The sequence below is a fragment of the Schistocerca nitens genome, chromosome 9 (assembly GCF_023898315.1).
Source record: "Schistocerca nitens isolate TAMUIC-IGC-003100 chromosome 9, iqSchNite1.1, whole genome shotgun sequence".
Taxonomy (NCBI): domain Eukaryota; kingdom Metazoa; phylum Arthropoda; class Insecta; order Orthoptera; family Acrididae; genus Schistocerca; species Schistocerca nitens.
Window position 1 is genome coordinate 403281912 of NC_064622.1, and position 24036 is coordinate 403305947.

A 24036-nucleotide genomic window follows, 5' to 3' on the forward strand; every position below is an offset into this window, starting at 1 on the left:
GCAAACTACTGTTAGAAATAACTGCTCAGGTTTCAACTTACTGTTGGGCTAATATTCGGAAATAGGACAGTAATGGAAGGCTTAATAAATAAATAAATATATCCTACAGTTAGTCAGAAATAATTTTGCAACCTCTGGCAAAAGATCTTTACTTCATTTTCCTAGATGTACACACTTTACCTTTGCGTGTCCTAAATTAAAAATATTTACTAGTCTGTAAAATAAACTAAACCTGTCACAACATGGAACTAGGCCCAGTCTCTTCAGTGGCATATGTTTAAAAGTCAAGTCTCCAATCACATTGTGTTTATCAAAAGAAAACTTTATCTATACTCAACTGAAATATTGAAAATGTTTTTCACTTGGAAAGCAATGAACTTTAATGCCACATTTTAGCAAGTGGTACCTTTGATTGGTTATTTCTTAATTTGGCATAAGGATAAGAGGTTGAGGTGGAATATAAAAAAAAAAAAAAATGGTGTAACTGAAAACTATAGCTTGTTACTGTAATATATGACAATATTATGGAGTACTGTCATTATTTCATCCTAGATATTCCATTACTGTAATATATATTGGCTATGAACTATAAATTTCAAATAAAACAACAGAATAAAAAAATATTATGCTATATTTTCAAAAGGGTGTGAAATAACTGTAAAAGTATCTTTCTTTTACAAAAACATGTATCAGAGTAATTTTATGCACTGGTTTAGCTGGAGCAGCTGACTTTAATGTAGTATGATGAAGGAGGTGGGGGATCAGCATAATTTCTTATTTCTGCTGCTTCCTGAGTGGTGAAAGGCATTTTCAGTATTTCATGCAATACCCTCACTTCACTGTAATCATCTTGCTCTGCCTTCTCAATAGCAGCTTGAGCCATCCAGTTTCGCAGCACATATCGAGGGTTTGTGCGCATAATTGTATCTCTCCTCATATCTTCTGTCAGTCCTGTGAAAATAATTTGGAGGTCTTTAATAACTCAACAATAACAGTTGAGAATGTTTAAATGAGTATGAACATGATCTTTGTGGATAAGAGCAATATGAAACTTATAAACTATATTATAGATTGACAACAGATTTTGAAACAACACAATTTCTAGATCTACATACATACTCTGCAAGCAACTGTGAAGCACATCAGAGATGAACAGGTTTTTACCTGACCCAGTCAAATTTTGTTCTGAACTCCAATTTAGTCATTTAATTTCCCCTAGATTCTCTTTATTAGCCATCTGTTTTTGGCCACTCAAACATTAGTAGAACGAGATTTTGTACTTGACTTCCTTTGCGGATTAACTACATTTCCTGAGGATTCTTCCAATGAATCTGGGTCTGGCACCTGCCTTTCTGATGGTTAGTTTTATGTGGTTTTTGTACCTCACATTACCCCATATGCCTATACAGATCATCATCATCATCATCTTTAAACTGGACAGGTGGGAACTGTTGTGCCAACACATATTCTGCCTCAAAATCCACTAGATCCTACCCTTCACCTACCTCTGTACCTGTTTTAATCGCTTTTCTTTCCTTCCTTCCTTCTTCTCCCAAAAAATTAATGTTCTCCTCATTACTTCAGTCTGTCAATTCACTTGAATTCAGTGAGTATATGAGTCTATGAAACATCAACCACATTGTTCTCCCAGAGACGTTCTCCTCTAACTCCATTTAATCTGTCCTCTCCCACTAAGCCCTTTTCCTTCAAGCCTTGCCCATGCATTACAGTATGGAATAATCTACTACTGCTCACTGCACCAAGGAGAGCTATCTCTGGCAGCCCCTGCCTCTCTCTTCCTTTTGTAGCTTTCTTCCCTCCTTTTCCTTGTACATCTCACCCACTCCACTCACCATAACACCTCAACCCAACTGGGGTGCTGTAGCAGTTTGTCAAGGTACCTATCTACTATGCAACACTTCCACTATACATTGAATGTTTACCTTTCCAAGCACAATTTTTGTAGCATAGGACACACAACTTTATTTTTTACGAATTGTCAACATAATTTATTTTGCAATTCCATCCAATTGTGAACTAAACAAAGCTCATTAAAGAAAGAAACAAGAGCCACAACACCTTGGATTTCCTTTTTAAGAGGTTATTTAATAACTGTTCAATGGATGGTCTTTTGAATTTCATTTTGATCTCAGAAAAGTTACTGACTTTGTTTCAGCAACTGCTGCTCAAATGTTTATTGTTATGTTTGCTGATTGAGACTGACAATGTGGCATATTGTGAATATGGTCGGTGATACAGTACAGGCTACCCAAAAGCTTTTGAGCTAGTTGTAAAAGGCAGATTCTGTTCCACATTTCTTCTAAATACAGTTGGACTAACATCATATGCATCTGCACTGCAATGTTTCACTTTTATTTTTAAGATTCGTGTTTCTTCATTGTACTATAACATGTTTTCCCATGAAGCTCACTTAATATGTGTGTTGCATTGTGGTAGTTCTTGTCTTATGGTGTGCATGCAGTCTCAAACACACTCTGCCAATCAGACTGCTCCATTCACTAAGATTTTTAGACACTCCTTGTGTTTAAGAGCTGCTATGCAACTATTCTGTCATGTCTTAAGTTTGAGCTGTTCACTCAAAAGGACTAATTTTGAATCACATTGTTATATTCTTTTAAAATATACACACATACATTTCCACATATGAAATATTACTTTGGTACTGGTTACTGCTTGTTACATTAGGTGATCAGTATCACACTTATTCTTGCACTGTTAAAGACACAAAATAAGCACATATGGTAAAAGGTGCAACATAATATGGAGGGGGCAATAATTTGGCTAAATAATGGCTAATACATACTCATCAACAACTGACAGAGATAAGTGCTGCAATGGAGTACAAACATTCCTGCCACCACAGTGAATAGACAGTTTGATGGGTCACTTGAGTGGAACATTACCAGATTTTGCACCGGTAGTACTGAAAGTAGAGACACTGGTAGTAGAGCACAGGATGGGCAAGGTGGAAAATATAATCACATTTCATAATGGCCAGATTGTAGGTGCCCAGTGTATGTGACAATCTATCTTCAAGGTGATGCAGGAACTGGGCTTTTCACATGCCACTATGAATGTGCTTGCTGTGAGTACTTTGATGAGGGAAAACTGCTACCACCAGAGTCAACTGCCATGGACCACAAGACATTGATGACAGCAGTTGCACCTGCATATTGTAGATCATAACAGGGAACAGGCTAGCCACTGCAAATCACTTGGCAATTCAATGCTTGACAACAATACTCCACAAGCAACCATACCACCATGAAGCAGAAAATAGCAACCACCCAACATAAGTACCTCTGCTCACAGCACATAAGAGAAGAAAGCAATTATCTTGGTTGTATGAATACCACTACTGAATGCCTGAAGTATTCGAGGTGGTCACCTGGATTGCTTAATCACAGAACATGTTTGTTGACATTTGCCACCCATGAATTTCTTTAGATGTGGAAACATATGTAAATTCAATCATGCCAAATCCATTGACTGAATTCGATGTTCCAACAATCCATACTTACAATCTTTCAGTATCCCATTACCAAAACATCTTTGCTGGCAGATGGATTATCATGACGGAACAAGATCTATTTCCTTCTTTCCCTTGGAATCCCACTCTACACTCAAGTATTTTATCATCTACATTCTCTGGAAAATTTCTGTAGTGTTTGCTGGTTATTATTTTATCCTTTGCAAAGCAGTCAATAAGAGCAATCCTTCCAGCATACCACAAAATACTGGCCATAACATTGCTATCAAATGAAATATGACCTCACCTGTTTTAGTTGAGATCCACTGGCATCCAATCCACTGCCTTGAATACTGTTTCATTTCTAGCTTGAAATGGTCAACCAACATCTCCTCCACAGTAATGTATCAGTGCATAATATAAGTTTTATTCTTTTTAAAAATGTTTAAACACAAGTGAGATGTCTGAGTTTGCATTTGGTTTTGGTCACTATTCAACAAATGTGGCACACTTCTTGCAGAAAGTTGCATCACAATTAATTCCTCATGTAGAAAATGTATACTATTTATTACAGCATACACACTGCATCAGGGACTATACATCTTTAAATCCTAATTTACCTCTGCCATGTAGCACCCTCTGTGAATGTTCTTATCTGTGGCTGCTACTTTGGGAATTTCTTTCAGTAGAACCCCTTATAGCAAAATATGGCAATGTTTGAATTCAGACACAGACGAAGGGAGTAGACTCATTATACATCTTCATCAACTTTGGATAAATTTCTGTTTGCAATAAACTGTCCAAAACTGAATTTTATGATGGCACCCTATTCCAGATTATGCTTTTGAGTGGAGCAGTTCAAAGAGCTGCATTACCATCCTCATTATGAAAAGTTTACAGGCACTGGGCAGGTCTGTTTTAGAACATAAACTTCTCCACTTTCCTCTATCCTCCTGCTAAAACTCTACCATTACCTTCTTCCAGTTCCACCTACATATTTCCCTGAATACTCTTCTCCGCCCTTTTCAAGCAGCTATCTCTTTCTTTCTTCCTCTTAGTCTTTTGCTTGTTTCAATTCAAATTTTGCTTGGTATTCTGTTACAGGTCATTCTCTTTACATGTCCATGCCACTTAAGCGATGCTCATTCTATATCCATCTGAAAGGGCACCTCTTTTACCATTGCCCTGAACTCATTATTTCTTTCTCTTCTCATCCTTGTTATTACCACTCCATTTCTGTGTAATTTCATTTTACATATTGTACCTTGCTGAAATCTCTTTCTTCATTTCCAGCTTTCAGAAGCATATGTCAGAATAGACACAGAATAAGATGGATATATTATTCCCTTGGTCTCCTGTGGGACATCTTTGTCCCACACCAAGCTTTTAATGCTCCTCAGAAATGCTACTGCTTACCTCCATCTCCCAATGACTCACTTCATTTCTTCCCATTTGTTCTCATTATGGTTCTCAGAATGCTCGGATTTCTGTTGAAACAAATGATAATGCACCTGCTCACACTTCATTTCTCATTTGTGAATTTTTGACGAAAAAGAACACTGTTTTGATTCTCCGGCCTCCATATTCATCAGACATTCAGCTTCCAAAAATAAAGAGTGTTTTATAAAGCTTTCATTTTACAACCTTAAATGAGATTAAAAGCACATCACTGAAAGAGCTTAGTGCTATCTCAAACCTCTAGTTTCGGGGATTGGATGAAGCTGTGGCATAATTGTATAGCACCTAATGGTTATTCCTTGAAGGAGATAATGTTAACACAGACAAATAAATATAATTATTTCCAAAAACTGAAAATTACCGATACTTTCAGAACACAGCTTGTACGATTGCAGAAATCTGCCTCCATTTCTGTGATCATTAACGCATGATTCTTTCATAGCCAGTATTTGGTCAACAATGGGAGAAGAAGCAGTGGCCTACATTTCTTGATCACCAGACATTGTACCATTGTCCTTGCTTAAATTTCAAACCTCTCCACAGTGTCACAAGGGCACACTGTCAATGGTGATCTGTCCCTCAGGAGCTCAGCAATCCTCTTGGTGTTATCTGGGAGAAGTTAACTATGTACTCTGCATTGGGTTTCCTTTCTCACATTTATTGACAATAATATAAACATGAAAGTACACTATAAAAGCAGCAATCACAGTCATCCATACATACGCATCTGACACTTCGGCAACAGCAAGCCATCACCACTAGGACCTTGCCCAGGATGGTGATATGGGACCTCTCATCAGCAACCAATGCTTATTTCCTGATTATGGGACTCACTCTGACTATGGTTCTAGGAGAAACCCTGTATTATCAATGAATTGTCTGGGTACTTTTGTATGGCTGCTTCTTCAACAGCACAATTTTTATTGAACACCAATTATGACAAATATATCGAAGAAAATAATGTATCCAGAATGAGATTCTCACTCTGCAGCGAAGTGTGCGCTGATATGAAACTTCCTGGCAGATTAAAACTGTGTGCCCGACCGAGATTCGAACTCGGGACCTTTGCCTTTCACGGGCAAGTGCTCTAAAACTTCTCCACTTTCCTCTATCCTCCTGCTAAAACTCTACCATTACCTTCTTCCAGTTCCACCTACATATTTCCCTGAATACTCTTCTCCACCCCTTTCAGGCAGCTATCTCTTTCTTTCTTCCTTCCTCTTAGTCTTTTGCTTGTTTCAATTCAAATTTTGCTTGGTATTCTGTTACAGGTCATTCTCTTTACATGTCCATGCCACTTAAGCGATGCTCATTCTATATCCATCTGAAAGGGCACCTCTTTTACCATTGCCCTGAACTCATTATTTCTTTCTCTTCTCATCCTTGTTACTACCACTCCATTTCTGTGTAATTTCATTTTACATATTGTACCTTGCTGAAATCTCTTGCCCGCGAAAGGCAAAGGTCCCGAGTTCGAATCTCGGTCGGGCACATAGTTTTAATCTGCCAGGAAGGTTCAAAATAATGTATCCTCACTTTTCTTGAACCAAACGGAAATAAAGTCTTCTAGAGGTGGATACCTCTTGCCAATTAAAGTGCTATAGAGATTATTGAATTACTCAAATGTTAGACTTGGAAAATACTGTAATTACAGGTATGTCAGACAGGGAAGCAGTATAATAAGAACCACTGTCTTGGTACATGCTCATGTTGTCAGTGCACTCACAGTAGGCACAATGTGTGCTCAAACAGAGAATGGAGACTGCACCATATTTGCAAACAGATGTGTACATGACAACCAAATGCCAACGGCCAAGAATAACAAGTTACAAAATAGCCAAATATGGCAAAGTTGTCGTAATTAAGTTTACCAGAGTGCATGTGGTACAAATCAGTGAGCTGAGACAAGTGAGGCCAAGACAGTCCGCAGCAGTCCTTAAATCTACTGCTGTTGTTTACCCATGTGACCTGGTGCTGGCACACGTCATTCTGTGCTGGACCTAACAACCTCGCCAGACATATGTGCAAGCTTTTCAACTGACTTATCAATAAATCCATTTGGATTACAAGAGGTATAAATACTGAGTCTACTGTGGGCATGTTTGTATATTTGAAACATAATTCTTCTGTACTGCTACGTCATTTAAATAATAAACATCATGAAATATCTTCTCTGTTCTCTCCCCGCTCTCCTACTTTTTCATTATTGTGAGGGACATTCATTATATCAATGTGATTTTCTTCTGAATAACAGAAATCAGGTTCACTGCCTACCACTCAACTGAGGCATGAAATACTACATAAACTCTAACCAGGAACGCTCTTTATGACTTCTCTCTCATACCTTCTTCCCCATGAAACTGTCAGAGTTGTAATCAATATTTCAATTAAACTCAGTAGGATGGGCACATGTAAACAATCGTCCTTAAGGACACCATTACATCTATGAAAAATAGTGATATCGAACAAAACTAACTGAATTTTGGATATGTACAGATAAATGTCAACTATCCTTGCATTCTGACACTGCTGCAACTAGTATTACCAACACATTCCTCCTTAATTTGCATTAATGCATCCTAGTTTGGTAGCAGTCGGCATGGATGTGGAAATTTTAAGTTTACTAAAAACTATATACATTTGAAGGTATACTGACAATGAAATCTTCTGGTGTATTTGTGTGACTAGAAATAGAACAGAAATGTCTGCTCTCTTGGTACGCCACAATTACATTGGTAGAATAAGCTGGAGGAGAACCTCACTCAGACTATAAGAAAAGGAAGGAAATTGGTCAGTTTTCATGGCCTGTGTTTGGTAAATGATTAAGATGAGGATGTGGAAAGTGAACAATCTACTTTTCCTGCCGTCACACGATGTTTCATTTCTTACCATAATCGAGGCTTACTCTTCTTTTGTAAAGTTCCACGAAGCGTTCATATGCATTATGACTAGATAATCTCTGTAAGGACCACAAGTTTACAAGCTTGGCGGGATCTGTCATGTCTGCTAACTCGATCTCACCAAACTGCCTAAATGTCATTGTAAAATCTGCTCCAGTTTCTTCCATCATTTGCAAGAGCAGCATCAGTAAGTCATTGTCAGAATCATCATATCTTCTTAACCCCAACTTTTTTGCGAACACACATCTGCAATAATTTAAGTTCACAGAATTACACTTCCAATAGTGAGTTGGAAAATCATGGTTCAAATCAAATTTCAAAACTTCTTACCCGACTCTGTGGTTTGCATATGCAGACAGTTGATTCAGAAGATCCAGAATTTGCCTCCTTTCATATTCAGTAACTATAGCAAAAAGAGCATATGCAAGTTTTTCCAGATTCCATGCAACAATCTGTGTAGGAAGAAACAAAACTTATTCTCTTTAGTAATTTCTACAGCCATTTTTATATTACAAAATTCATGCAATGTATATTTCTATCGATTCTAATTTATTCTGCTAGTTATAGTTTGTTTTATTCTTAGTTATTAATTCCACTTATATTTTGTATTCCATGGTAATCGACCACTAGTAGTTCCCTACATACTGTATTTTTTATGAATTGTCTACCGAACTTTTGTTAGGTAGTTTGCTGTGCCAACGAAACTGTATGTATGTTTTCTTTATTAATTAGCTCTCAAGAAGTACATTGTCTGAAAGCTTGACAAATTTTTAGTCTTGTTTATATGCCTGTCGGCCACTCAATGCCTAAATTATAAGGTGGTTGTTACTTTTACTCATTCTATTAACTGTAAACTTTAGTCAGCAATTGCTATTAGATGTTCCAAATATGAGAGATTTATGAGGAAATCCTAAGTAACAACATGGAAAAGATAGTTTGCTACTCAACACAAGTGAGTCGTAGACTGGCATAATGAAACAGAATGCTTTCTTTTTCAATGTACCAGTCTGCAATTTAATGCCTCCACTAAGTGGTAAGTAGCAGTCTATCCTTTCCATACTGTTGTTATTCAAGACTGGGCTTTCTGCTGTTTGAAACCCTACGTAATTAATGTAGTACTACAGCTGGCTGGTAGTGAGAATAGTTGTTTTCTGGCTATGTACACTCCTGGAAATTGAAATAAGAACACCGTGAATTCATTGTACCAGGAAGGGGAAACTTTATTGACACATTCCTGGGGTCAGATACATCACATGATCACACTGACAGAACCTCAGGCACATAGACACAGGCAACAGAGCATGCACAATGTCGGCACTAGTACAGTGTATATCCACCTTTCGCAGCAATGCAGGCTGCTATTCTCCCATGGAGACGATCGTGGAGATGCTGGATGTAGTCCTGTGGAACGGCTTGCCATGCCATTTCCACCTGGCGCCTCAGTTGGACCAGCGTTCGTGCTGGACGTGCAGACCGCGTGAGATGACGCTTCATCCAGTCCCAAACATGCTCAATGGGGGACAGATCCGGAGATCTTGCTGGCCAGGGTAGTTGACTTACACCTTCTAGAGCACGTTGGGTGGCACAGGATACATGCGGACGTGCATTGTCCTGTTGGAACAGCAAGTTCCCTTGCCGGTCTAGGAATGGTAGAACGATGGGTTCGATGACGGTTTGGATGTACCGTGCACTATTCAGTGTCCCCTCGACGATCACCAGTGGTGTACGGCCAGTGTAGGAGATCGCTCCCCACACCATGATGCCGCGTGTTGGCCCTGTGTGCCTCGGTCGTATGCAATCCTGATTGTGGCGCTCACCTGCACGGCGCCAAACACGCATACGACCATCATTGGCACCAAGGCAGAAGCGACTCTCATCGCTGAAGACGACACGTCTCCATTCGTCCCTCCATTCACGCCTGTCGCGACACCACTGGAGGCGGGCTGCACGATGTTGGGGCGTGAGCGGAAGACGGCCTAACGGTGTGCGGGACCGTAGCGCAGCTTCATGGAGACGGTTGCGAATGGTCCTCGCCGATACCCCAGGAGCAACAGTGTCCCTAATTTGCTGGGAAGTGGCGGTGTGGTCCCCTACGGCACTGCGTAGGATCCTACGGTCTTGGCGTGCATCCGTGTGTCGCTGCGGTCCGGTCCCAGGTCGACGGGCACGTGCACCTTCCGCCGACCACTGGCGACAACATCGATGTACTGTGGAGACCTCACGCCCCACGTGTTGAGCAATTCGGCGGTACGTCCACCCGGCCTCCCGCATGCCCACTATACGCCCTCGCTCAAAGTCCGTCAACTGCACATACGGTTCACGTCCACGCTGTCGCGGCATGCTACCAGTGTTAAAGACTGCGATGGAGCTCCGTATGCCACGGCAAACTGGCTGACACTGACGGCGGCGGTGCACAAATGCTGCGCAGCTAGCGCCATTCGACGGCCAACACCGCGGTTCCTGGTGTTTCCGCTGTGCCGTGCGTGTGATCATTGCTTGTACAGCCCTCTCGCAGTGTCCGGAGCAAGTATGGTGGGTCTGACACACCGGTGTCAATGTGTTCTTTTTTCCATTTCCAGGAGTGTATTTACACCATGCAACAATAACTGTGGCTAATGAATATTTAATTATGTACCTTGGAAAAAGGCAAATTTGACAAGCAGCAGTGAAGTAACCATTACATTACATTACATTACATTAGTGAAGTTTCTTGGTTACAAGGGTTCGTGGAACATGGAAACCAGCCAAAGATGTACATTTTATTTAAGTGCAATACAATGAAATTACTAAATATTACTGTATTTTAGTGCCAATATTACAAAATAATCCAAACAACCATTTTAATAGTTTCTGTGTACCTTCAATGAAGTTCATGAAACAAAGATGTGTTGCCCTATGACTATGTGGGGAACAACTGGAATTATTTTTTTAAAAGCTACATATTTTCAAACTGTTTACAAAAAAGCCTTATCCACTTCAAAAGATTCTCCATTACAAAAATACATTTGTCCCACCAGTGCTTCCACTGTGCAAAACATTTTTTTAGTCATATTTAGGAGGGGCTGACAGCTCCTGCCTCATTTTTTTCCTCGACTTCCTCAATGTTGTCAAATCTGTGTTCTTTCAGCCCCTTTTCTTGCGAGGAAATAAGAAAAAGTCACAAGTCGCACAGAGCCAGGTCAGGCAAGTAAGGTGCACGGGGTACAGGAACCATGCCATTTTAGCCAAAAACTGTGTAACATATGACTCTGTGTGTGTGTGTGTGTGTGTGTGTGTGTGTGTGTGTGTGTGTGAGAGAGAGAGAGAGAGAGAGAGAGAGAGAGAGAGAGAGAGAGAGAGAGAGAGCGTGCAGGTGTGTTGTTGTGGTGGAAGAATCAGTCTACTGTCTGCCACAAATTGGGTAGTTTTCGATGAACACTGTTGTGCAATCTCTGACAGTTGATCAGTAGTTTGTCAACGGTCTGTGAGCAGAAGCTTTCAAATTTTTTGATTGTTTTCGTTCATTTGGGCAGTTGGTGGATGTCCAGAATGATTTGCCATTTTTAAATCGAGCAAACCACTTGTACACTTGAGCTTTTCCTGTAGCATCATCTTGGTAAGCTGCTTTCAACATTAAAAACAGTTTCAGCAGCATTTTTACAGAGTAGGAAACAAAATTGCACACATGCATGTTGTTCACTTAAACAAAAATGAAACAAGAACAAAGCAGCACTAACAAAAACAAACCCTGCAGATAAATAGAACAAGCCAGGTTGACAACACAGATGACACAGAACCGGCAATGAACTGTTCTATACACGCCTAGCAGCAGAAATGCATACTACACAATCTCTACCCACGGCAATGTTTTTTTTGTTCTCTCCCCCCCCCCCCCCCCCCTTCATAAAATATCAGTGATCAGTGAGTCAACTGCAACTGCAATCCGACAACTCATGCAAACACCTTGGCATAAAAATTTGTGAGGATATGAAATTGAGTGTTCACATAGGCTCAACATAAATAACACGGGTGACTTATTTCAGTTCACAGGTAAAAGACTGTGATAATGCAATCAGTTAACACAGGATACTATTTACAAAACACTTCTGCAATCCATCCTAGAATATTGCTCAAGTGCATGGGACCCATACAACATAGAACTAACACAAGACTTAAAAAAAAACAGCATGAACGGTAAAAGGTTTGTTTGACTTGTAGGGGAGTGCCATCCAAATGAAAAACCTGAACTAGCATACACTTGAAAATGAATGTGAACTATTGCATGAAAGCCTACTCACTAAGCTCCAAGAACCTGTATTGTGAGAGGAATGTAAGGACATACCAATGTATTTCTCCCATAGTGGTCACAAAGCAATATTACACTATTATACGAATGTGTGGTGTCTATTCTTTTGGACATGTCTGAAAGAACATACACCACACAAAATCTACAGCTGAGATACATTATATGTAAATTGAAGTTGGAGATAGGGAGAAAGGAAAAGTCCCAATGCAGCTGACAGCAGTGATCCTCTTTCTTTCCTTTCTCCTCCTCTCCACCTTCAATTTACATGTAATATCAGACTAATTATAATGTGCACAGAACCATTTAAGCAGTTCTTTTCAAACTACACTCTGAATGAATGGGAAGAAATGTGATACAATGACAAATACCCTCTGCCACACATTTCACAGAGGGGTTTGTAGAATATGTGTGTAGATAACATAGAGGGTTGTCTAAAAGAAAGTTCTTTGCTTTAAGATCCACCACATTTTCAACTAAAAACCTAATGTGCTCTGGCAGGCTGTAGATTCACGTGTGTATCCATTGATCTGATCCTTTCTGTACTAATGTTAAACTTCTGAAATTTTTGTAAAAAATGTTTTCAGTCCTAATGTTATATTCACATTCTTGCTATTTTTTGAGAAATGGGAAATATGTTTAGTGACAAATATTGTACCAAGAGCAGTGAGGAAAGGGGAAGATGGGCGCGAGTAGGAGACTGGGGTGAAGTAGGTTGGCTGACTACCTGGAGGGAGAGGCAGTAAGTGTCCATTGATGGTACTGGAACTTCACCTCCTGAAGCTTAATACTGGCTAGCTATCTGTCACTTTGTAATTTTGCCATTTCCCCAAGAAAATAATTTTGAAATCAAAGGTATGTAATTTTAAAAAAGTGCCAAAACCCAAGAGCGATTCTTTAGCTTCAAAACAGTTCCTACGGTATCTTATTTGTGAGCTGCCAAACATTTGCAGCGATGTAGTTTGCTCACTGCAAGATCTCAATTGGCAGTCAATCCCTTATCTGAGAAAAAGCTGTATGGAGGCCTACGAAGAGTCATCGCAGGCAGTTTATGGGCTGCAGTTTGTCTTCCCAATGCATTCTAAGTATGCTCTATAGAATTAAGATCTGAAGAGCTTCATGACTGGCAATGCAGCTTGATGACTGAGATTATTGCATTTTGAGACAACGTCTTGACCAACTGCACTACTGCCGTGTGTGCGTGTGTGTTTGTAAGAAGATGGCTGCGTTCTGTGTAAACAGAGACCAAGAATACTTTATGGCGTCACCAGTGTGCACTTTGTGTCTGTTGCACACCACATGCTCCAGCCATTGCCAACACTGGTAACTGCCAACACTGGGCCACAGTTTCTGCTTCTCACCCTGGAAAAATTTAAACAGTCATAAAACCACTGCTGCTACTTCTTAATATAATACTTAATGTGTATGCTTCATACCATCATAACAAACACTACAGTTGCTAAGTATCTTCACCTAAACTAACATTTGTGGGCAGGGCATATACAGCTTAGTGTAGGCCAACTGACTTCTTGGGAAACTGCTACTCGTAGGTAACTGAAAGGTGCACAGACAACTGTTTTGCAGATGTGATTGAAATTCATTACACATTAAGGTCAGATAACGGTCATGCTGAGGAATTATTATATTTTAACACACTAACTTTGTTACATTCAAAACATAATATTTTGAATTAAGCAACTTTATTAAACTGTTCAGTTATATACACTAGTGTATATGATGATGACATAAGTAAAGACACAATGTCACGAAGTTTTTATTTTGAAGCGGAATATTTTTGTATTAACTTTATATATGTTTAGAACATATTTCCTCTCAACAAAAATTCTCTGAGAAGTGAGTCATTGTCCCTTGACTTTTTTCTTTGATGGAAATATGAGTAGCACCATGTTTTGATTGTTACTTATTATAAGGTGTGTGTAGAGCTATTGAATTTATACTGCCCACTGGAACATAATCTCTTTGAGGTGATCTCTCTCTCTCTTTCTTTTTCTTTCTTTTAGTTACATATCTTGACTGGCATTATTCTGAATGCAAACTCAACTCTCTCTCTCTCTCTCTCTCACACACACACACACACATGTGACCAGAGTCTATGGCGACTGCCAGAGACTGTGGTCGTGTGTTTTTTTGTCTATTTTAGACAAAGGCCTTGTTGGCTGAAAGCTTACTTTCCAACAGTATTTTTATTGGCCTACCTGTAACTCAGCATCTCCACTATATTGTGAGTAGCAACTATCCTTTTCATAATATTCCATACTGGATTTTCCACTGTTTGAAGATGGAAAAGATTGGACTCATGTCAGAACTTGGCAGCTGGAGACGACAGTGGTCACAGGTGTCTGAAGGGGAGGAGGATTGGGTTTAACATTCCGTCAATATCAAGGTCATTAGAGATGGAACACAAGCTCAAATTGTGTCAACGATGGGGAAGGAAATCATTCATGCCCTTTCAAAGGAACTATCCCGGGATTTATCTGGAGCAATTTAGGGAAATCATGGAAAACCTAAATCTGGGTGGCCAGAAGTGAGTTTGAACTGTTGTCCTTCCAAATATGAGTCCAGTGTGCTAACCACCGCACCACCTCACTCTGTACATGTGTTTGAGTTGTGCATATATGAATTTGTATGCAAAATCAAACAATGGAAAGTGCAGGATGGAATAATGACAATATAAATGATAGACTGGTATTCACCATAAGAGGAGACAATGAATCACAGACAGGCACAACAAAAATACTGCTATACATTAAGCTTTTGGCCAAAAGGCCTTCTGAAACAGAAAAAAAACACACACATTCAAACAAGCACAACTCACACACACACTAGCTACAGGCTGGTCGTGTGTGTGTGTGTTTTCTACTTCAAAAGAAGGCCTCTTGGCTGAAAGCTTTACGTATACCAGTCTTTTCATTGTGCCTGCCTGTGACTCAATGTCTCCTCTATATAGTGAGTAGCAATCTATCATTTTATAATAATGGATTTTCACATCTGAAGTAGTCTTCTTTAGCTGTGTCTGTCCACTGCTCAATGCCTTCTCTATGTATTGAGTAGAAGCCTGTCCTAGTTGTATTGTTGAGTAACAAAATGATTTTTCTTCCTTATAACTGCAGAAAGCATATGTTTTGAAAATGAACTTTGAGGAAGAGTATTTTTTGTATCCTACCATGTTTAAAAGCGTCCTGCAATATTGAAGTCTGATGGGTACAAGGTAATTCATGCCTAAGTATCCCAGTACATCTGGTGGGAACTGTACTACAAGTTTTAACTGTGTCTTCAGCACATTTGAAAAGGGGAGGAAGGGGGCAGTTGTACCTACTGCAAAACAGGATATTTATCACCACATTATATATTTCTTCGGCCCAACAGAAGAGGACTTTCAAGACAGAAGTAACCTAATATTTTGACTGGTCCATGGCTGTCTTAGATCTAGCTTGAGGAAGAAAGTCCAGCTCTTAATGTGGAAGTTTTATAAATCATTATTGACAAAAATATTGTTTTTTTGTCCTCTTCACTTTATTTTTCCTGTCTGGAACATCGAACTTCAGTTGGGAGCTCTCATGATTCCTGTAAGTTTTCTGGCAGGGACACCATTCCTAAATACTTCAGTTAGTTCTAATATTACTCAAAACTCTCATTAGCAGCTGAACACTTGTGCTCCTAAGTTCTGACATGAGTCCAGTTTTTTCCATCTTCAAACAATGGAAAATCCGGAATGGAATATTATGAAAAGGATAGTTGCTACTCACAATATTCTCTCCTAAAGCACTACTTGCTTTCTCTTATGATACAACTGGAGTTACTTCTCAAAATGTAAAATGCGCTTATCTTATGTACTGACAGAGTGCACTTAAAAATCTTAGTAACTCCTGAAGTGGCACCACTGTGATAAAAGACGGAAAATACTTTCAACTTCAAGTCCCAATAGTCTCACAGGTAATACTAGTTTTTTTCACAGTTATCATCACCTCCATGTTTAAACCTGATAACAGCGTCCAGTTTGCCTTGCCGAGCATACATTTTTGCAGCTTCCTTCTGGTCAGTTCTCTTACCCTAGGATGACTCCATAAAAGAGAATGATTACACACATGGATACCTGTGGTCGCTTGACACTGAGTGATATACGGAAGAGCACAGAAATAGTAAAAGACATTGATGGGGACAATGATCTTGTTGTTTTCCAAAAATGTAGAAGAGGAGCTTTCAAAAACACCTGGCATGTTACCCTTTTTATTTCTTCTCAGCAGCCAAACAAAGGTGTCATATGGCTCCTCCTCTTTCCAGCAACTTAACCTCTAAGAGGAACCTAACAGAGTGATGCTGAAGGGCAATAAAGGTAATGCAAATGAACTGTTACCTCTTAGTCTGTATATGGACAAGTTGCATAGTGTGTTAAGTGACTCCACCTATAGGAAGCCTAATTATGACCCTGGAGGGCATGTGCAACAGGAAACTTCTGCACTCACGGATTCTTCCTTGTTACCTCAACAGACCATCAAGAGGCACATGTGGTTGCCAATCAGACTAAACAATATTTCAAAAATTCATAAAATAGGTTTATCTTTATGGCCAATAGAAAGCAATATTGGTGTTTCTGCATATTATGATCTAGCCAAACATACTGTTTCCTTATTAAGGTCACTGGTGTGCAGATTTTCATGTCAAACATGTAACTCCATCAACTTTATTAATAGGTTGGGGGCTATCCTTCTAGGTAGTTCAGACCATTTAGGAAGCTTTGATGTAACATCACTTCCAACAAAGGTCCTTACCACAGAGTACTTGACAGTAATTGGTAATACGAACATCAAAAATGTTTTGCATCTCCTCGATTCTGAGAGTTCCAGAACCTGTACATAAAACTGGAAGAGAGATCAACATAAATATCATTTCTGCCCTTTTTATTGCTCACAAAAGCCACACATTGCATGTTGTAACACCATACAGTGAGACTTTCAGAGGTGGTGATCCAGATTGCTGTACACGCCAGTACCTCTAATACCCAGTAGCATGTCCTCTTGCATTGATGCATGCCCATATTCGTCGTCGCACACTATCCAAAAGTTCATCGAGGCACTGTTGGTCCAGATTGTCCCACTCCTCAATGGCGATTTGGTGTAGATCCCTCAGAGTGGATGGTGTGTCATAAGATGTGCATGATGGGGGTACAAATTGTTGTCCATGAAGACGTATGCCTCACCAATATGGTTGCACTATCGGTCAGAGGATGGCATTCATGTATCGTACAGGTGTTACGGTGCCTTCCGTGACCACCAGTGGCATACGTTGGCCTCACATAACACCACCCCAAAACAGCAGGGAACCTCCACCACATGCTGCACACACTTGACCTCCAAACACATCTCCGACAACTGTCTGGTTGTTGAAGGTATATGCGACACTCATCAGTGAAGAGAACGTGATGTCAATCCTGAGTGGTAAATTCAGCATGTTGTTGGGCCCATCTGTATCACACTGCATGGTGTCACGGTTGTAAAGGTGGACCTCGCCATGGACGTCGAGAGTGAAGTTGTGCATCATGCAGCCTATTGAGCAAAGTTAGAGCCGTAACACGACGTCCTGTGACTGCACGAAAAGCATCATTCAACAAGGTGGTGTTGCTGTCAGGTTTCCTCTGAGCCATAATCCGTAGGTAGTGCTAATCCATTGCAGTAGTAGCCCTTGGGCAGCCTGAGTGAGGCATGTCATCGACAGCTCCTGCCTCTCTGTATCTCGCCCATGTCCAAACAACGTCGCTTTGGTTCACTCCGAGACGCCTGGACACTTTTCTTGTTGAGAGCCCTTCCTGGCACAAAGTAAGAATGCAGACGGGATTGAACCACAGCATCGATCATTTAGGCATGGTTGACCTACAGACAACACGAGCCATGTACCTCCTTCCTGGTGGAATGACTGGAACTGATCAGCTGTCAGACCTCCTCCGTCTCATAGGTGCTGCTCATGCATGGTTGTTTACATCTTTGGGTGGGTTTAGTGACATCTCTAAACAGTAAAAGGAACTGTGTCTGTATTACAATATCCACAGTCAATGTCTATCAACCGGGGTGATGCAAAACGTTTTTTGATGTGTGTAAATTTCAGATGGACATCAATTTTTGAACAATTTATAATGGTGTCAACTATACTTCCACAGTGTGCCTCATGGAGAAAATTTATGGTTTTTATGTAACCTCAGCTCCATTCACATTAATGCTCAGTCCACAATGGATGTTTTGGTTAGATGAAAAAATGATGGCTGTCTGGAGCACTCAGTTTATCATAATCCAACATATACCGAATTGTGTTTACCATTTTCCAGTTTACATCACCCATTGCAGACCACTAGTGTGCTTAAAACATTTGCACAAGGGACTCATTCAGTCTGGGATCTAGACAGCTTGGCAAAGTGCTGAGACAAAATGAACAGGCTACTCAACTGATAAACAGGACATGATCAATGAAAGCAAAAACTTAGGAACTGGACAGAGAAGAGAGAGATGTCACAAAATCCCTGGTATTTCTATCCTTTGTTGCCAAATTTTATAGAAAATGGCCAGAATCCTAAGGAAATTTCAGGTTAAAATGGTTTTCTGCCCAATATCTTACATTGCAGTCCTTTTGGGATGGGTTAAGGACAATTTGTTATTGTGGCGGGCTGGAATTTGTTGGGTACCTTGCCAATGTGATATGGCAAACAATTGGAGAAACAGTGCTCTCTACTAAGAGCAATGAGAAAATGGTTTTCCACCAGAAAAACAATTTATGCAAGCCATGACAGTGGTAATTTTTTTTGAGCAGTTTAGTATAAGTGAGAAAAAGAGAACAGTTGAGGATTCAGTGTATATATGTGGGGAGAATGTAATAGCAATGATACGGAGGACCTATAAAAATCTTTGATCATTTATCTAATGATCTGCAGGATCTCAAAGAAAACAAAACCACTTTTAAAAGGAATTTCAAATAATACCTGCTTCAACTTCAAAGAATTTTTTTGCTATGAATGTATGAATAACTTTGTAACTGTCCTTATTGAATAATCTACTTTCTAGTGTGCACATTCACTGACGAAGACCTCATCAATGTGGTGAATAGCAACATATCATATCATCTTTTATATTGGGTGGTTATAATTAAACTTTCTCTATTTAACACATTATAACACGGAAGCTAATTACCATATGAGGATCAAACTTGGTAGCATTAACGTCAAGGACATGGGGAAGAGAAATAATGCAGACTCAATTAAATTGAAACACTTTTAATGTGCTGATATGGCACATCATACCATTACATACTGGTAACATTACTGCCACAAAAGGGGCTCAATATGGCACTCATCAGTGTCCAGAAGAGTCTTAAAGTGCAGGATTGTATTCTGAACTGCAGAACGAAGCATGTCCGTACGTATGCTGGCTACCTCTTGATATGCTGTGTTTCAAATCAGCACGTGTGAATGTTCCCTGGTAAACCCTGTCTTTCAGGTAGCCCCACAACCAGAAATCACAGGGAGTGAAATCAGGTGATTGTGCCAGCCAAGCACTTGGAAATGATTGGCTAATAATTTGATCATTTCCATATGTGTTTCAGAGAAGCAGGTGAACTTCACTAACGATTTGCGCAGGAATCCCATCTTGCATGAAAACTGTTGAGTTCAATGAATCTTTCACCTGTACGGCTGATATGACATCCTGGCGAAGCATATCACAGTAACGCTGGCCAGTCACACTGCACGTCTTCGGTCCTTGACCACCAACCTGTGCAAAACAGAATGGACCAACGATGAACGTAGTCATGAAGCCACACCATACGGTGACACGTTCACCATACAGAAGATTTTCATCACAGTGACTGGCTGTGAATATCCCATCATTTGGCAATTCTGTCTGTTCACCTCATCCGTCAGAGAAAAATGAGCTTCGTCTGTCCATACGATGCTCCAGGGCCAGCCCTCATCAACTTCAATCCTTGCAAGAAAGTGGAGAGCAAAGTCAACATGTCCTTGTGCGTCCTGTGGTGCAAGCCCCTGTATGATATGGATCTTGTATGCATACCATTTGACAGTGGTTTCTAGCACCTTCCGTACAGTGGACCACGGGATGTTCAACAGTCATGACACAGCATGCACACTTCCTGACAATTGGGAATTGCGCACAGCATTTTCTGGCATAGCAACAGCAATTTCGCTGCCCATCTGTGGTGCAACCAGTTGTCAGCCTCTTCCAGGAGCGACACCCAGTTCTCTAGTTGATTCGAACCACTTCATCATGCAGTGCACAGCAGATGGAGAAAGAGGACTCTTCCATAATTCTTTCAACCAGCGATATTCACAAAGTTTACTGTTGTCTTGATGATACAGTTTCACCAAGCTCATGTTGACAAGTCGGCAAGTGCACTGCGAATGGTCAGGTGTGGGAGACTATGAATCATGATAACTGATCATGGCACCTGGTGGCCATAGTTGGAACTGGACAGTGGTGCTGTGATGCATGTAAATCGTGCACCCCATACTCTGAACATTAAACTACCAAGTTTGAAACTCGTACAGTAATTAGTTGCTGTGTTACAAGGTGTTAAATACACACACACACACACACACACACACACACACACACACACACACACACACACACACACACACACACACAAACAAGTGGCTGTTGCTGCATTACCCTGACAAACCACTGACCTGATGGGTGAAGTTGCGTACAAAAATCTCTAAATAATGTTACACCCACACTTTTGTTTCTGTTATCTCACTCGAACTTGCATGAACATACATCTTACTTTTTTACTATTAATTGTAGCAAATACAGGCTAAGCCAAAAATATAAAGCATTTGTGGCTATGTACCTACTTACTTCAAGCTGCTTATCAAATGCGTATCTTTTGTTTTTGTCTGATGTATTTGGTACAAATTGTGAGTCATAAGCCTCTACAAAGCCAAATGGGCCATAGTCAACGGTGATGCTGAGGAGACTCATGTTATCAGTATTCAGTACTCCATGTGCAAATCCAACTGCATGCCACTGTACTACAAGATCTACAGTTTTGTGCATGATTTCACTGAACAATAGCACATATTTATTCTTTGCATCCTTCAGTCTTGTGAAATGTTCCTGGAGTTGGAAAAATATTATTTCATCAGATATTTCTTTTCATGCCAGGAAGGATACACTATTTATTTTTGCAGAAATAATTGTAAATACAAAGATGAATATTTCACCTGAACAATGTACTCTAGAAGTATTCGAAGGGTGGTTAGTTCACCATTCTTTGCTAGAAGCTCCAATGAGCCAAATCGGAACCAAGATGGGGCTACCCTCAGCACAACTGCCGCCCTTTCTGCTTTAGGTGTGCCTTTGTAAAATTCGTCTCTCATCACAAGATCTTGGCTGGCAACTATTGCAGCTGTTCTGCATGTTGGAATACCTGAAAGTTTCACAAGTTTCAGGCTGTTACTTTTTGTTTGCTACAGTAACATCTGTGTATCAAGTGATTTTCTACACAGCCTGAACATAAATGTTGCAAACCTCTAGGCACTATAATGGATAAATAATTGCATTTATCTTTGTTAATACTTATAATAATAATAATAATAATAATAACAAAATATAACGACCTAAATAGAACATTGCTTCCGAGCAGAGGAATTCTCTGATAGAAGAACGTAGCACAGCTCGTCCATCGTCGTCCCGTGAATACGGTGTTTTCCCTGCACCTTTCAGCTGCAGTTCCCAACGCTGACCTAGACTGAAAATCGTAACTAGATTAACATTAAATACGACACTAACTTAATTCAACCAACCGAACAAGCATTTCACCTGTTGATATATTCTCCCAATAAAATTACTCTCCCATCTCCCAGCTGTCCGTTCCAGACGCCAAACTGATGGCCACCGTACCTATGGGCAAGAGTCACTGAACTATCAAGAATCTTATTGCCAGCCACGAAATCGACGAAATCTTGGGTCTCTGTTATTTCCGGATCCATGTCAAGAATTTGAGTCAGCACATCTCTCGAATATGCCACTAACTTCACCTCGGTTTCCAATGGAGTTGGTAACACTTGTGAAAACAGCGCACCTCGTATATTCCTGCGGATATAGTTTTCTCTCGTTTCATCGAGAGGAAGTTGGCTTAATGTGCTGGGAGAGAACGACCATTCGCTTAAGCTCCTTTTGAGGGTAGACCGAACCGTCTCTCTGAACACATTCATGGTAGTGTACGTAAAGTGCTACAAAATTCAAATTTTAAAAATGAGGGTTTGACAGTCACAAGTTCGTAGCATAACTGACGCAGTGGTCACAGTACTATGAACTGAAAGGGCGGCTCTGACCCGCGCTTAAAAATTACAATCAATTTAGTCTATCACAACCATATGACAGCACAAACAATTCCATGTTAGTTGTTACAGCAGCACCAAAGATGATGGAGGAGCAGAGATAATATAACCGTAAACAAGACAACTGAAGTCGATCATGCCTGTTAGAACAAACCTGGGGGAATTGTGAAATGATTTACGAAGATACTCTACAAAATTTAAAATATCTTCAGGGTAAAGGATCAGGCGACACCTTCGACCATAAATATATCTATGGTCGAAGGCGACAGGGAACTAACGTAGAACGTTTGGAGTGGAGCAATGAGGAGCTCTGTGATACATGTTGTCGACAGCGTCTTCAGCATTAATAAGTCCGTTTTGACGCGAACATGGCTCATCACATTACTGCTAAACAGTGCATTTGATTGCTGAACCTCTTTATTGCATCTACGGTTGTCAACTGGGCGGGTCATTTTTGAGGCTTAACAAAATCTACGAAAAGTTAATGTGATTGCTGAGTGATAGAAGACATTTCCTCTTTGCTTTTTCTAAATTACTTCCGCACTAGTTAATCATTTTATAGAATTATTTACTGAATAAATGCTCAGTTGCAAAGGTTTCCAGTAGGCGACCTTCGAAGTACATATGGCGTTAAGAAAATATGAGCCTTTATTGGGAACGTGTATCACACATTTGCAAAGAACTAAAAATTTTCAGAAAGGTACAAAATATTTATCAGGCAACAACAAAATATAAAAAAATCAACGACCTATATAAACAACATGGTATAACTTTGCGCTACGACTAAGGAGGTTAAAATACCTCCTTGGTTAAGCTACAGCAGCAGACAAAATATATCACAGACATACATTACTAGACTGCCAAAGACGTAGCTTTTACTGAAGCCTGACGTTTGGTCAGGTATGGTTGCGTCGTCAAGCAGTTTGTATATGGTACTAACACAATTTTCTAAAATGAAATGGCGTTGTAAGCTTAACGAGGTGGTTTAAAGAATTTCTGCAGTTGAACAAATTTTTGCGCACTGGTTGAGTTTAACGCATACAATGTAGAAACGTGTTATGAGAAGAGCAGCAAGTTTGAAGCAGACTGTAATCCTCCTAAGAACACTCAAATGGATAAAAATACTTGTTATCAACGACAAGTAACACATTCTACTTATAGGAGCACTTCCATAACGAACATACTACGTACTCAAAGAAAAGTCGAAGTTGATCAAAACCGCTTAAACGCACACCATTAAGCTACCTTAAAATATACACAAACTATTTTAATACCATCAATATATCGGAAATGATAAACATTAATGTAAATATTCAGGCTTACATACAGTACAAATTAAAAGATGTTTCTAGTTATGTTTGCATTTCGGTAAGTTCCTTTCCTTGTATCTCCCGTTTGCTCTACGAAAAATTATAGCCAAACACAATGCATGCATTGACCATTATGTCAGAACTCTAAAGGTAACGTAGTTGCATCAGTTTATTCCCAGTTCTTACGCTTGTTTATCTTTAAGTAACAGCTGTTCATACGTCCTTTGCGCTCGCCG

The 24036-nt window shown here is 40.0% G+C and overlaps 1 protein-coding gene across 1 annotated transcript; it reads right to left on the reverse strand.

Moving 5' to 3' along the window:
- Positions 1-613: 613 nt before the first annotated feature.
- Positions 614-22573, reverse strand: LOC126203280 (protein adenylyltransferase SelO-like). Its single transcript, XM_049937536.1, has 7 exons — positions 21970-22573; positions 21768-21898; positions 21372-21577; positions 21007-21264; positions 8179-8300; positions 7838-8094; positions 614-951 (listed from the first exon to the last, which is right to left on the reverse strand). Exons 1-7 carry the CDS (start codon positions 22362-22364, stop codon positions 713-715), a joined length of 1608 nt encoding a protein of 535 aa, XP_049793493.1. The 5' UTR covers positions 22365-22573; the 3' UTR covers positions 614-712.
- Between the last annotated feature and the right edge of the window lie 1463 nt (positions 22574-24036).